Source organism: Spinacia oleracea, chromosome 4, assembly GCF_020520425.1.
Source record: "Spinacia oleracea cultivar Varoflay chromosome 4, BTI_SOV_V1, whole genome shotgun sequence".
NCBI classification, from domain to species: Eukaryota; Viridiplantae; Streptophyta; class Magnoliopsida; order Caryophyllales; family Amaranthaceae; genus Spinacia; species Spinacia oleracea.
Window position 1 is genome coordinate 184,382,505 of NC_079490.1, and position 16,102 is coordinate 184,398,606.

The 16,102-nt window shown below is 36.3% G+C and overlaps 1 protein-coding gene across 1 annotated transcript; it reads right to left on the reverse strand.

Moving 5' to 3' along the window:
* Positions 1-1,037: 1,037 nt before the first annotated feature.
* On the reverse strand, positions 1,038-13,863 carry LOC110805476 (uncharacterized). The gene is made up of 9 exons (XM_022011090.2): positions 13,084-13,863; positions 10,910-11,039; positions 9,119-9,636; positions 8,386-8,466; positions 8,142-8,240; positions 6,872-6,985; positions 6,707-6,790; positions 2,396-2,467; positions 1,038-1,766 (listed from the first exon to the last, which is right to left on the reverse strand). Exons 1-9 carry the CDS (start codon positions 13,402-13,404, stop codon positions 1,491-1,493), a joined length of 1,695 nt encoding a protein of 564 aa, XP_021866782.1. The 5' UTR covers positions 13,405-13,863; the 3' UTR covers positions 1,038-1,490.
* Between the last annotated feature and the right edge of the window lie 2,239 nt (positions 13,864-16,102).

Consider the following 16,102-nt stretch of genomic DNA (forward strand, 5'->3'; position numbering starts at 1 on the left):
CCGCTCTCTGCACTTTTTCAGTAACCCTAAATAATTTAGAATTTACGCCAAGCGAAACCCTTTTATAATGAAATGATGGAAATTACAAAAATATACACCTATTGCAGAGGTTAAGCATTTGGAAGTGGTTGAGCGTTTGGAGTTGGTTAAGCGTATGAACGACGGTTGTGCGTTGTGAATTTGGAGGGAGAGCAAAGAAGAAGCGGGAGTGGAGGAAGTGAAGAACTAATTAGAGCTGGGTAAAATTTAGGAGAGAGAATGTAGAAATGAGAAATATTAAAAATTTACAAAATTAATTATATTTTCCCAACTGTAAAAATTGTAAATAAAAAAAAGGAAAAACAATTTCATTTTTCGAAATTCAAATTTTGATTTCAGAATTGTAGAGAAAATAAAAAATTAAAGGGAAAAGAAAATGGAGTGGGCCAAACCAACATATCCCACTTGAATTTACCTACATGCCCTTAGTATACCATTTCAATTGTATACCTAGTATCGAATTAGAAAACCTTTATATTGTCACTTTGTACGTGCCGTAAAAAGACTTCGCCAACAATTTCCATTTAAACTTTTCAATAATCAACCCCTGTTGCACACGCGAGATTTAACACGTTTGATCAATTTAATTGCATGGCCGAAATTCTTTCTCATTCTTCTCGTTATAAAGATCTTCTCATTATAAGGATAAACCTCGAGTGCATACTTCCCAAAACGTACTACGTACTTAACAATAAAACTATCGGCTATGTACATGTACATGTACATACTCAGGGGCGTGCAATGCAGGATTCGAACCTGTTAATAACAATAAACCTATACGGCTATGTACATACTCAGGCGTGCAATACAGAACCTGTTAATACTTGTAAGAAACGGGATATAAATCCGGTATATGCTATTCCCTTACTTACCAACTTTTACATGTTAAGATCCTGGATATTCAGTTAGGAAAAGTTACGGGTACATTCACCATAAACAGAATTCATAAATTTACAATCCAGTATATCTGTTTCTCTTGATTTCTAATGAAATTTGTCTTTTTTTTTTTTTTTTTTTTTTATTAACTAACCAGTACATCGTCTCTTACAATTTGAAGAATGTACAATGGCCACAAAAGGCAGCGTTTTGCGAACCACATACTGCTCTCATGGCCGGGAGTTCATCAGCGGACCACCCCGAAGTGCAACAAAACTGATATTTGCTAAGAAAAGCTAGCAAAGCTGCAATTGAATTACATTCATATTTACAATTAGGGAAGGTCAAACTGATAGATACTGGGAAGTGGGAACTCAATTTGCACTCTCTTGGTAACAATTGAAGCCATTTTCTTTGCATCATACGTTAGCTGAGATCCATCCAGGAACTGGCCATAGCCTAGCCTAGCCTAGCCTTGTGAGTCAAAATTTGATAACCGATCATTTCTTCGATTCTCAGGCTGCATAATCAAATTCCAAATTCCAAATTCCAAATTCCAAATTCCAAATTCCAATTCAAGTCAACCCGGAAGATGATCTTCGCCATTGCTTCTTTTTTTGGTTTAACTTGAATGGACTCCAAGTCTTTCGCCGTTTTGAAGTCTCACAAAAGAGCCCAGATGCAAGAGCCTGTTGAAGCCACAGCTCAAACTCTTCTTCTTCTTCATCATCCATCATTTCTGCATCTAAACCCCACGGGAATCTACTCGAGTTTGAGCGAGTTGTTTTCTCCAAACCAACCATGTTTACATGGAAACTTGGTCGATGTGTATTGGGTCTACAAGCCATTCCCTGCATAACTTCTATCTGGTTAGAGAATACAATATAATACACTTCACTTTACCCATATCCTATATTCCTAATCACCAATACTCTCATCATGAATTCAAATAGATAGCGAAACTCAATAACAGATTAGCAGTATCTACTTGTTTCACTCTACAGGTGCAACTAGCATAAAGCAACTAGCATCCGGATGAGCTCTAATAGGATTCTCAAAAGTTCAATCATACTCATCTACTCATGTGTGAAACTAGTTAATCATCATGGCATTCTCCCTTCCTCAAAAATTTAGCATGCCTGTAATTCCAAAGACTCAGTACAACTATAATTCTATCCTTACTAATTATCAATCATATGCATAGTCAATAGCTTATAGATTACTTACCGATTATTAGTATAGCAAACGATACAAACAGAGTCCCTACATACCCTTTTCTCATTAATTGGATCCAAGGAACCGAGGTTGTACTATTATTGAAAATTTAACAGCAGACATCAAGATTGACCGTGTTGTAAGAGCAACTCTACCATTATTAACCATGAGAACTCTAATTCTTCTAACCCTGCCTATATACATATAATGCAAGCTTCATAACTAGCACACTAAAAAAATAAGTGTGTAAATTGGGTAGTATTACCTGACAGATCGCCCATTCTGACACATCAAATATCTTACTTTCAGCACACACAAAGGCACGTGGAATTTCCATCTGGCAGAAAATACAATCAACAACACAAATATCAAGCACAAATCACATACTACAACTTGAAAAACATTTCACTACAATGTGCTCATCAAAATCTTAAAAACAATTGGCAGTATTCATTGAATCCAATATATAAAGGCTACGAATACACAATTCTATGTAAAAATAACAAAAATAAAAATAATAAATAAATGAACAAAATTTACAACCAGTAACCTGATTGGTCAAAACAAATGAAAAAATCTTCCAAAGGGAAAGCTACTGACATGTTAAAAACTAGCTACAGCCCTACAGCGCAACACATAGGACACCAGACTCATAAAAGGAGTGAATGAATGAAATTGCTGCCCTATTGTTGTCATCCTACTGACCTCGATCTAACCAACACCACAGGTATCACATATTCCAGAAAGTAAGATATAAAAAATAAAAAGAGACGATTCTTAGGTTCGAAGCTATTATTTTGGAATAAAATCATAACAAACCATAGTATCTTGTTTACACTAAAGACACACATCACACCTATGTTACTTGGACTCTTCGTTTTACCTCAAGTACCCGTGTCGGATCCTCGACACTTGGACATGGGTATGGACACTGGACACTTCATTTTGGTCTAAAATTAAGGAAATTTTCCACAATTTAGCCGTGTCGGACACTTGGACACGTACCCGTATCCGACACTCGTACCCGAGTCTGAGTAACATAGCATCACATCACTAAATCACTCAAATCAGAGTTTCATCTTTTAGCTGTCCACTATAAGACTCAAATCAGTAATTCCACACAATGCATTAGTAGCCATGCGAAAATACCACCTCCATAACCGTCACTAATTTAACATGGTTATCCTTAATTTCGCATCTTTCCAATCTCCAATGTGAGGCAGCACTGTTCACCGTTCAAAAGCTTGGATTTCTGATTGACAGCAATTCACCCAGACCTCGGGAGTCAGAACCTCAAAACATTAGGGAACACTTCAGAACCAATGTTGGGTTTCAGTATCAAACTACAGACTCTCATACATATGCATTAACTGATATTAATGCACTGAGACATCCTTTCTCTTCATAGATTACTGGTGGCTGGTCAGGAATCAGGATAAAAAACTGAAACTGCTGAGACCAAAACATAAAATCTTGATGGGTTTCCTATAACATAGCTTTCCTTATTATATCTTTCTTTTCTTTCCCAAACCGTTAAATTTCCAGTCAATTATCGTTTTCATACTTCAGCCACATATTTAACCTCAAAGGTCTAAAGTCTGAATCCGGAAAGGTAACATTTTCTTGTATCAACTTAAAAACAAATTAAGCCAACTATGCAATGAAATAAATCATGACTTCATGATTTCCTGAGCTCACTAGTAACTCCCGTGGTACTGTTCACTCAAATTGATTTAGTAACCTTAATGGTACTTTTCATACTAATGAAGTCCTCAAATTCTTTATTTTGTTAAGTTCATCTTGAGTTCCATCACCATGCATGTTGGCCAATTCCTGGTGAAATGACCATAATCAACATACACCCATGACCCTACATAATGGAATTCAAAGATACAGTTGGTTGAGAGATATAAGAACAGGACATCCAAACTCCTTCAACTATCAATCATTTAATTTTGTTTGTTTCCTTAATGGAGTCGGTAGTCAACTTACATAACATCAGTAATGCCACAACAGCTGACCTAATGGATTTCTAGTAATGAATTGTGTGCATTTCCAGGCTTCCATTTTAAGCACATGGATAATGTTAGTTGATGGTACATTGTTACTGGTAGTTTAGTTTGCGTCCCTATTTTTAGCAGGGTTGATATGACTAATTGCACGCACTGTTGGGTTGTAGTTGGTGACAGACATTAAGCAGCAGGAACTCTTCATCTCTTCAGCTTATATGTGTTGTGTGGCAGCAGCATCATAAAAAAATGTGAGCAACGCATGAGTTATTTTCTACGTAAAAGCAATACAGTGTAACTCTGCGATATATTCCAAGTTCTAGGGTCTTCCCAGCAACATGTTTAGGGTTGTGATTTGCCTATTCTACTTAGTTTACATTAGCTAGAGTAGTTGAATACCAAGGGCAATTGTTAGTATAAGGAAAATATGGAATTAGCTTTGGATAAGTTTTAACTTTGTTTTTATTTAATCTTTAACACAGTTTGAACTTCTGCATGGTTGTGTGAGTTTTTCATAGTGGTTTAAGACTTTATTTAGTTTATCTAACTCTTCATCATCCCACAAAATAACAGGACTTAAAGAATATAAGTACTTAGTTTTCTTAATAGTCTTAAGAGTTAAGACTCTTGTTAAGTTAGCTAAACAAACGATAGTTTGGTGCTTTAATTTCATATGTTCTCCACTTTACAATGTATGACATAGAAAATTCCCAGGAAAAGACTTGAAATTCTTATGTTAATTTTTTTTTATAAAGTGAACCTAACCATCATTCTTGTTATGCTTTAAGTGAGCGTAACTTTAAAATTGAACAAAACTCTATTCAAGTTACAAGTGAAGCTAATAATTTTACATCTATCCAGTAGGATTCAAATCAAGATAGTAAGAAGCCTGTTGGAGAATAGACAGAGGGGGTAAACAAACGCTAGCCAATGACTTTGTCCCAACGCAATTACTGGAAAATAAACCAAACTTCATTAAGAAACCCAAACCAAGTTTTTTAGATTTGGGTGAGATGTGAGGCTGCTAGGAAACAGCTTAGATTAGTGACCAAAACAGAAGTATTAAGAACAGAAAAGAGAGATTTATAGGAGGAAGAAGAAGGATTCGAGAATTACATGCAAGATACGACTAAGTAAGCAAGATGGCTAATCACCAATTACATCCCCGCTAATCTTTCGAGCGGAACATCACTCTCCGGAGTCCGGACTACAGAATGTTAATCACTTTCCACAATAATCAACAGTTCAACATTCCCCTCTTTCTCTAATTAGCTCTGCTTATAGAGCTACACCCTCACTATTTAACTGATTTATCCAAGCCACTAACAACTTAATAATAACCGTGCTCCCTAAAGTGGCTCTCCCCCTAATAATAGCAGGGCCAGATAATAGGTTTTGAGAGCTGGGCCTCAGCACAGAGCCCCAATTAAAAAGGACCTCCAGTTTGTAATTTTTATATACTTCTATACTATTTGTTACAAAAGGATGACACTAGGTAATGTGTCAGAGTAGAAAGAACGCTGATGCATAAAGTGCACGAGGAGATCAAAATAGTCACGGATTGATTCGCTCCCCAAGTCATTCTAGAATTTTTGAGGTCCTTATTTACTATTAACAACAAAAATATGATCTTTTTCCCCGCTTCAAAATCTGAAAAGTCCCATCTTTTCTCAAAGCTGACTAAGCACTGCAATAGTGCAATTAGTGCAATCTACCCACATTTTTTTCACTTTCTTCATTATTACATTTTACATAAATCAAGAATATGGGTATTAAACTATTAGTTATTCTCTCTCTCCTTGACCCAACTAGGAAATTAGAAGTTTACGACCACCCTTAATTTTATTGTCAGATTGCAGAAAGCGTCCAATTTCATTCTAAAATTTCCCATGCAATGAATGAATTTATTTTTTATTTAAAACTGGATTTTGCGCTTATAATGTATCTAGTCTTTAGTTGGTTGAATTGATCACTAATTTACAACTACCTGAAAATTGTTTATTTTATCCAGAGGTCCGGTTAGTTAGCACAGGGCTACAATAATAATATCTGAGATAACCCTGAATACTTCCTCCGTATTTATTTAAGAGATACACTTGGGCGGGCACGGGTATTAAGAAAAAGAATTGAATGAAGTAAAGTAATAAAACAAGTGGGATTTGGTAGATATTTTAATAAGTAAAATAAGTGGGGACCATGTCATTTTAGGGGATGGGGGGTGGGGATGGGGTGCAAATAGATTATTTAATTAGATGGTGGAGTTGATAAGTTACTAAAAATGACAAGTGTATCTCTTAAATAAATACGGCCGGAAAAAGCAAGTGTATCCCTTAAATAAATACAGAGGGAGTATTAGGGTGATAATTGATGCTTAGCAGGGCTAGACCACTAGAGATTTAAATTAATTGAAAAGGCGAGGCGACTAAGACAGAAGAAAGATGCTAAATTTATGATGCTAAAATTACCAAGGACCATAGAAAGTCCTTCAAGTAACTTACATGTATCTAATTTGGCAAATAACAAAACAGAGAAATTGGGACATGTGTCCATGTTTATCTGAATCACACCTTTTGAGGTACATTGAAGACCAGTGACCCTTTGTATTCTACCCAACCATCTCCATCCTTAGCTTGATGATACTGACAGCAATCCTGGGATGAAAACCATCAATGAATTAGAGATGAGAGAAAACACACAAGCAGTCAAGCACAGACTAAACTTAACACACGCACCTGACACCATCGTGCCTTGGCCTTGGTCCGATTAGTACAAATCCATATGTGTGAATTGCCACATTTTGTGCATTGTATCCGCCTTGACTCCTCAGTGAAAAACTCACGTGCTTCCTATGTAGGCCACAACAAACATCAACAAAATGTGACAGTCATATGGTGTTGTCTAGAGATCAGTATTGCACGCTATGTTAACAAAAATAATGGGAGTGTACTAGATAAACTAGTACCCTCCACCCAGGGTGATGATTGATGCCTTGTCCCAGGAATAACTTCTAATGATGGACTGGAATAAATCCTAGTATTGAAAGGCTAACAGTTAAACAAGACCCAAAGGACCCACAAATACAAGAAGCAAATCATGAGCTGAAAGTGAACGCATAATTCATCACAGACTCCACTGCAAGGTATTGCAGAAAATTCATCCGTTTTGTATAGTTGCAAGACTCGTAACTATATTCACAAAGTAGGTTTTAATCAATGAGGTTCCTCATTCATGAACTAAACAGGAGGGAAAAAACGAACTCAGTCTGGCCAATTGTATTGCCTTGGTGAACATAGTATATGGCAAACAGTTTAAAGGTCAGGGAAACTGATCCAGATTTGACAGTGGGGAAACCAGCAGGATGATTAGGGTATAAGTGTGTAACTGATAGGATGAAAGGCTGCTGTGTCCAACACATAACTAGAACGGCAGAAATCGTCAATTCATCATGGCTTCCGCAAGAGATAATGATTATCTTCAATGTCGGGGTGGAAGATCAATATTGCGTTGTTTACTCTTCAATGTCTGGATGCAAGATCAATATTGCACTGTTTAGTTTAGCAGGATTAGAAGGCACTGGCTCACACTTAGACCACGTTGATGGGGGTTACTCATTTTGTTCAGTGATCAGGGACCATCCTAATTAACCTCCGTCCCTACTCAATGTTTTCCTGTGTGCATAGTGTGGTAGAGTCCCCCCTGTTTCCAATAAGAAACTTCCTCAAATGTGTTAACCCACATGTCGCCAATAATGAACACTTTTAGCCAGAACCTAATCAATTTTTTCCAAAAAAACCTTCTCACACTAAGTGCATACTGACTTCAGACTAATGCTTGATGCTAGTAATAACATTGCCATACAAGTTTTGGAAGCCTTTCCCATTTCTTAGTATGATGGGGATTACTAATAAACTGGCATGGAGCATGATAAAAGACTTAAGAGAGTAGTCGGAAAATATGCAGCAGATGCTCTTAAATAGATTTAAACTAATCCAAGTTGATTACCTGAGTTGAAGTGCTGGGAGACTTTTGGGAAATATTTTTATATTCCTCCTTCCTCAATTGCTCATCGTAATCTCTTCTCTTGGTAGAATCCGAAAGTACCTGTAATCATTAATGAACTGTTGTAGAGTCACAAACACTTCTCTTGCCAATGAAACAACTTTAGTGATGTTATTCGATGCCACCAGAGTAAAGCAAATGGATTGAATTCAAAAGGTTAATGAAGCATTAAAACCATTTTACTTACCTCATACGCACACTGAAGCTTCTTAAACGACTCACTCGCTTGTGGACTTCCCATATTTTTATCAGGATGCACAAGCATGGCCTGTCCAATGGGAGGAATGAGTAATTGACAAGGAAATTACAGGTGATTAACAGAAAAAGAAGAGTAAAAGATAAGTTTTCTGTTTTGAAGGTACCAAAGAAAGCATGCCGCATAGCAATGTAAAGATAAAAACTACAGTTCTAGACAAACTTTCCTGACTTTCAAGTAATAATAAAGAGAGCAAATTCATTCGGCATGAGAAAATGAATGCACAAGAGAAAGCGCGAACAAAATTAATCATTATTTTTAGCAAATACATCCTCTGCATTAATGTCGCATAGAAAGATGAACCAATGAAGTGAAATCAATCAAGTAAATATGCTGATATTTCTAAGAGACCATTGGTAAAGGTTCTGGCAACAAAAAAATCTAACTGTGCAATGATAGCCAAATTTGGCATTTACTTGCATTATAGCCATTTGGCTGGAAAGTATCCACATGTCTACAACAGCTAATCTGGCTGGAGTGCTGGACAATCAGAAGATTGAATATATGTAAAAGTTCAGGAAACCAGAGTGAGCAAGAGTAAAAGTAGATTGCAGTGTGACAAATGGCAATTGGTTTGGTTGTCTATCTAATGACCTAAATGTCAAATTATGGAGAGATGAAAGATGCTCTCCAACTGAACAGAGAATTCAGCTTTACTTTCTACCTTTTTCCTATATTCCTTTTTCAGTACAGCAGCATCAATTTTCTTGTGGCGTGGAAATCCCAATGCTTCATAATGGTCAATACAGCTTAATATTCTTGTCATTTCAGTCAATGAACTTATGTCTTCTTTGATAACTTGACTAGGAGAAGCTTCTTTCAGATTTTTCAGCACACTTGTAGTACTAGAAGTTGTTCTACTAGTCGTTTTATTGGCTGGTTTTCCAGTTGAAGTCGATGAGGACTGCTCTTCAGATTCATCAGAGGGAATAGGATATTCACATTCTCCAGAAAAGTTATCCTCTGTAAATGCTTCCGATGATTTGTGCTCCTCACAGTGTGTACTCTCATTTAGAGTGTCACACCATTGCAACAAAAAATTGAATGCATCATTTGATAGGAAGGCAAGGTTAACTGAAAGGAAAGGGCCTACCAACCCTAGTCGTACATTCACACAGTATACAGAATAACCCAATGCCATCAAGACCACCAACCGTGCATGATTTAGGGAAAACAGGTAACCTGCATGACAAAAGACAAAGTAAGGGTATATTTTGTTCAAAATAATCAGAAATTGGAGCTCTTAGGCTATTGAGAACTAGGAGTAACCTCCATACTACAAGAATCTAAAGATGTGGTGACAATGTTGCCAATCTTCCGCTTTGTTAGTTTTCAGCGATCCTGTTTATGTTCTAGGATTGGATTTTCATTCTAAGTAAAGCTATCCAATGAGCTGACGTCTGACAGTAGTACAAGATATTTTTTAAGAAAGAAATTTAGTGCAAGAGTTTCCAATCAACATCACTCAGATCACTGTCTCCAATTCCTTTTTCTACTCTTCCAAATGTATACATGGACTGCAACAAAAATATTATCTGCACTTGCAAATTACCTTCCTCTAACGATTTGCGGGTGATCAAATCCAACTTATTTAGTTATACAGAAAAAATATCCAACTTATTTAGGCTTTGTTCATTTCAACTACTTTTCAGAATTAAACTTAATTTCACTAAATTGAACTTATTGTTGTTTTATTGTACTTATTTTACTTGAAATTACTTAAATTTTTATGGATGTTACTTATTTTACAATTATGATAAACAAAAATAATAATAATGACTGTATATAATGATGAACCAAAAATACAACAATTGTATTTATCAAAATTATTACTGTATTTGTTATAATACGTATGATAAAAAAATATAAAAAGTTACTATTGTGAAACTATATATTGGGACGAATAAAACAAGATGCCAAATGAAAATGTTTTGAAATATATATTAATAGACAAAGTACTAGATTCTATTTTCATTAGAATCTTCAAAGATTTCAAATGGGACTAATAAAAAAATACGGAGGGAGTAATCAATCATTACAATGACTATACATCTACATGACTCTTACACAAATCAAACTTCATATATACTAGTATTAAATTAAAGCCGTTAGATTTAACATCAAGATGAAACCACCTAACATGAGGAAGCCTATTGTGATCACAAAATACTTGTATGACCTAATCTATAATCAAAGATGTAAAATTTGGCAAATCATTTCATTTTCTATTGCGGCTGGTTGCACAACAACACAACATACCTCAAAGCCTAACCAGCTATAAGATACATTGAGTAAGCTATTGAATTGCTATAACCAGTATTTTGGAATATTGAGGAATAAAAGCAAGCATATAATATTTAAATTAGAGATTGAAAAATGAAGAGTGAAGACCTATAGTCCTATACATCCTTTTTCTTTCACAGCATGAACTAGTATGTAAGGAAAATATCTTTACCTCCTACTACGAACAATATTCCCGTGATCCAGAAGTTAGCATACATCCATAAAATCAAAATGGCAAACAGCCCTACAATAAAAAGTCCAGGAGTGTAGCCCAAGTATTGAACAGCAACTCCAGCAGCTGCCTGAAATTTTGAACTCCACGTGCATCAGTCCCAAACTATTGGTTGCAAGATTTGGAATGTAACCACTTAAAAAAGTTGGTAATAAATTAAAAAAGAAAAAATTATGATAATAAATAATAACAATAAGAAAAAGAATAAATACATAATTTTACAAAAATGATTAAAGACAATACGATGACTATATAACATTCTCTATCTTTATGTTGAATTATGTTACTTCAGGAAATCTGCAGTAATCATGAAATCCACAGGGATTTTTTTTCAAAAGGCATGAAAGCCTATAAAGGTTCTTCAATCACACATGATGCCTTTTCCAGAAGAATTGAACAAATTATCATAACACTCCTGCAGCCTAGAATATTGGGAAATCACCAAGCAATGTTGTCATCGAACCATAGAACACAAAGACCTACTAATTAATCTGGACTTTGTATAGTCAAGGATGTGAAAAAAAGGCACATGGTAATCACATTCTCTGACATTTTGTGGCAAAAATCTTCAGGCACAATCAACTTTCTTAAGTCCAGAATGCAGTACACTTTCCCGAGAGTCCGGGACTGTTAACTTTGAATCAGCAAACTCCAAATTGCATATATGGCTTTATGCAATGCGACATAACACATACAATTTCATTTACTATTACTGACAAGAAAGTGAAAGTATATCAATCAAATGAAGGTAAATACCACAAATTATAACACACGGCAAAGGAAACTATAGCACAAGTATTCCAATTCACCTATAGGAATCAGCACAGAGTAGAAGGAACCCAAAGGAACTATATAGCTGATAACGCCCATAAAGGTACTGGTCCAGTTCTTATATTGATACTAATTGATGTCAAATGATTTCAAGAAAAAATGGCTAATCAGTACCTAATCATAAGTTATCCAGCATGTTGGCCAAATATGAAATAAACCATGTCATCATAACACTTACAAAGTACTCTGTATAAAGGTTGATGCTTCATCATTCAACAAGAATAATAAACCTACAAGTATATAAAATTGGAACTCCAAAAAGAAGCAAACTACTCTATGACATGCAGCAACAACAACAATGACGTCGGTTGCATGAATGGCATGGAAATCGCATCCAAACATATCATTGCAGAATCAATATTCATTAAATGACCTTGATCCTTGTAAAGTTCACTCAACCTCCCATAGGGGGTTCTGATTAAAATTGACATTCTCAAGACGTTTGGTTAATAGTTAACTTTCTTGATTGATGGTGTTTCTTATAAATAATACCAAAAGAATTGATACCTATCTTTCTTCCCCTTTATTATCCCTCCCCATGCCAATAAAGGAAGCAAAGGAATACATATTATAGTTCCAATACACAATACTGGACACCTGTTGGAAATTGTATAGGAGAAAGAAAGATAAAGAGGATCACAAGGGAGTTGTGGGCTAGTTTGCTAGATAAGAGGAAATACACGAAAATGAAGGAGAAATAAGAAAGAAAAAGAGATTCAATTGCAGGGAAAAAGACAACTATTTTCCTTCTTCACTTGAGAGAAATTGATGATTATTATCACTGAGAAACTTATGTAGCAATCTTAGTACTTCGCAACAAAGATAAGCATGACAATATCAACTAACAGAACCCTAAGTCAGCCAACTCCTGTACATAAACAGTAGCTCAAAACTCAGGAAGTTCAACATCCAGTCATCAGTAGTATCCCTCCAAGAAAATATCCAAATTTCTTCAAATTCCAAAATTCATCAAGGCAACCTAGGCCTTAAAGTAGTAAAAATCTACAAACAATTTACTTAGCACCGTCAACAAGAGTTTTGGTAATATAAACATTTCTCATCAATTAAAAACACTATTTTGCATCAATAATCTAGCACTACACACAGTGACTGTTGCGAAACCCGGTCACATAATTAAAGACTATGAAGTATTTCACATCAAGAATTAAATTAGGCTTAACATACACAAAAATCTCCAGACAATCTAAGAAAATAACCCATAAATGGGCAAATGGGGTAGGAGTAATAAAACCGCGAAAACAAAATCAAAATCCAAAACTTACCATGCTAATCAAGACGTAAACTAAACATGAAATCGATGTCAAGCTCAAAAAACAACTCCACATAATAACCAGCAACGCCGCCGATTGCAAGCCAATTAACGATCGAAAACCCCGAAAAAAGCTATCTTTCCAATAAATCAACACTAAAACCACAAATCTCCACAAATTCTTGCACCCATTACAAACCATTGGCCAATGCCGATCAATAGCAACCCAAACCCTATCTTTGAAGCAACAAGCCGTTGTTCGAGCAAACGAACACCCATATTTCTGAGACTGCACCCATTTCCAACCTTGCTGAACCAACCCAATATCCTCCATCTCTAACCCTAAATTCAAAATTCTGAGCAAAGTTAAGTTTCGTCCATGAAAATCCAAAATGATTTACGGAAACCGCAACCGAATATAATCGAATAAAGGATTATCACATTTACGTGACGCCATTGAATATCTTTGATCCATAATGTGAGAGAAGATCCAAAAAAGCAACTGCAATCACCGACAAGAGGAGAGAGAAAGAGATAGAGTGGAAAGAAAATGGTTTTAATTGATTCTTAAAGAAGAAGCATCAAAGACAAGCTTTAGATTTATGAGATTTCCTTTTTCCGCCATTGTTGTTGGTTCAGGGAGAGCTCGTGATAAAGGGAAGATGAGTAAGAAGAGTTATGGTTGAGAAAAGTTTAAAAAAGTGCAAGTGGAGGAAATGACAAGGGAGGAAGGAATCAAAAAAAATGGCAAACATGTCTGACTTGGGGAAAGAGAGTGAGTACCAATAATTAGTTTGTGGATTAGGGTTGTAATGTTTTGTGTTTATATGAGGTGGGAGTAAAGACTAAGGGCCCCACTCCATCTATTTATTTTCGCATATAATAAAAGGATTTTTCATGAAATAATTAGAGCTGGCAAAAATTGACCCAACCCACCAACCCAACCCGAACCCAACCCAATAATAAAGGGTTGGGTCAAGATTTTCAACCCGTTTAATTAAATGGGTCAACCCAACCCAACCCGTTTAATTAAATGGGTTGGGTCAGGTTGAAATTTTCAACCCGAAAACAACACGTCTAACCCGTTTAAGTGCAAGCAAGTATGTAATATATATATGTATAATGTGATTTGAAAGATTTTATTTCTCATTTTCCCTTCAACATTGAATAATTATTTGACGTTTTGATTCATGTCAAATACATATTGAAAAATTACTTTTTGCAATGAGATATGCCATAACAAAATCACCTCGCAATTCTATAGTCAAATCAATTTACAATTAAAAGTGGGAAAAAAAAAATTAAACGGGTCAACTTCAGGTCAACCCGTTTATAGTTGGGTTGGGTTGGGTTGAAAATCTCAACCCGTTTAATTAAACAGGTCGGGTTGGGTTGGGAAAATCTCAACCCGTTTATAAATGGGTCGACCTGATTTCGACCCAACCCAACCCATTGCCAGCTCTAGAAATAATCCTGAAGTTTGCGTTAATAAATCAAGTAACCTTAATGTTTCCCGAATGCACCAAATATCCCCGACGTTTTACCTTTAATTAGCATTGTCCGTCCATTCCTTTAACTTTAACTCTAATTTATTTATTTATTTTATTTTATTTCCTTTTGCTTTTCTTTTGATTCGTTCTTCTTCCCAGGAGGTCTTACTTCTACCACCCCACCGCTCTCAATCCTCCATTGAAATTGCATCTTCCACCTGTAGATGTGTCCCGGCCACCTCATTTCCACCGCCGCTCCACCTCATTTTCACAGCCGCCCACCTTGCCACTACCTCGTTTCCACAGCCTCCCACCTCGCCACTACCTCCGTTTTGTCTGAAGATGGCGGCCATCAGGACCACCTCCAACAACACCGAGATCGATGTCGAATCTAATATCATTAGGAAGAGTTAAAATCCTATGCTAATTTTGGCCTCCATAGCCCTTCTTTGCACATTTTCAATTCTATGCTAATCTTGGCCTTCATATCCCCTCTTTGCATGTTTTCAAATCAATTTGCAATCCAAATTCAAAAATTTACAACATGGTTCTTCAAATTCTTGCAAAATTTAGTGAATTTTAGCTAAGTTTTATTGTGAATTTAGTGAGTTTGAAAATGCACGTAAACTATTCGATGAAATGCGTGGTTGGGGTGGTGCTGCGTGGCTACGGCCAACGCGGAGGAGGAGGCATGGAGGGTGAGAGAAGGTGAGCACGATGAGGAAGGAAGAAGGGGGCCGTGGCGGTTGGGGTGGTGTTGCGTGGCTGCGGCCAACGCGGAGGAGGAGGCAGGGAGGGCGAGAGAAGGTGAGCACGATGAGGAAGAAAGAAGGGGACCATGACTCAGGCTGGGGTGGTGCTACGTGGCTGCGGCCTTCGCGGAGGAGAAGGGGCAGGGAGCTCGAGAGAAGGAAATGAAGACGAGGGTGTGGTGATGCGGTGGTTGCGGGTCGTCTGCAGCAGCAGGGTGGCCGAAAAATATAGTGGTGGCGGCAAGGGTGGCTAGTAGTGGTGAAGGTTCGAAACAGGAACAATGGAGGTTAATTGATTTTTTTTGGGGTTAATTGGTTTTTTTTGCGGTTAATTAATTTTTTTGGGGTTAATTGATTTTTTTTGGGGTTTAATTACTTTAATTAATGGTTAATGTTAGGATTAATAGGTAAAATGGTTGATTAAGGGCAAAAGGGTAAATATACGCTAACGAAGACTTAACGTCCGTTAGCCTTGTGGGTATTTTGTGTTATTTTTTAAAATGTCAGGGGTATTTGGTGCATTTGGGAAACATATGGGGTATTTGCCTATTTGGTGCATTAACGCAAACTTCTGAGTCATTTCATGAAAAATCCGTATAATAAATATAGTAAGACGGATGTAAAAGTTATCCTGAGTATAACATAAAAGTTACATTCTCTCTGTATTTTTATTCGGAGTCACATGTTGACAAACACGCGTACTAAAAAATGAGAGTTAAATCTAATAAAAATAATAAAGCAAGTGAGGAGGAAGTAATAAACAAATAGAAAAAAGAAGATGGAAAAAGTA

What these genes read in the sequence shown, in the direction of transcription:
- LOC110805476 (XM_022011090.2), bottom strand. Translation starts at nt 13,404, where the DNA reads ATGGAGGATATTGGGTTGGTTCAGCAAGGTTGGAAATGGGTGCAGTCT. An exon ending in CCAAGGCACGATGGTGTCAG is followed by an intron (nt 6,791 to 6,871) that starts GTGCGTGTGTTA and finishes TTTTCATCCCAG; the next exon opens with GATTGCTGTCAGTATCATCA. An exon ending in TCTTCAATGTACCTCAAAAG is followed by an intron (nt 2,468 to 6,706) that starts GTGTGATTCAGA and finishes ATTTTCTGCCAG; the next exon opens with ATGGAAATTCCACGTGCCTT.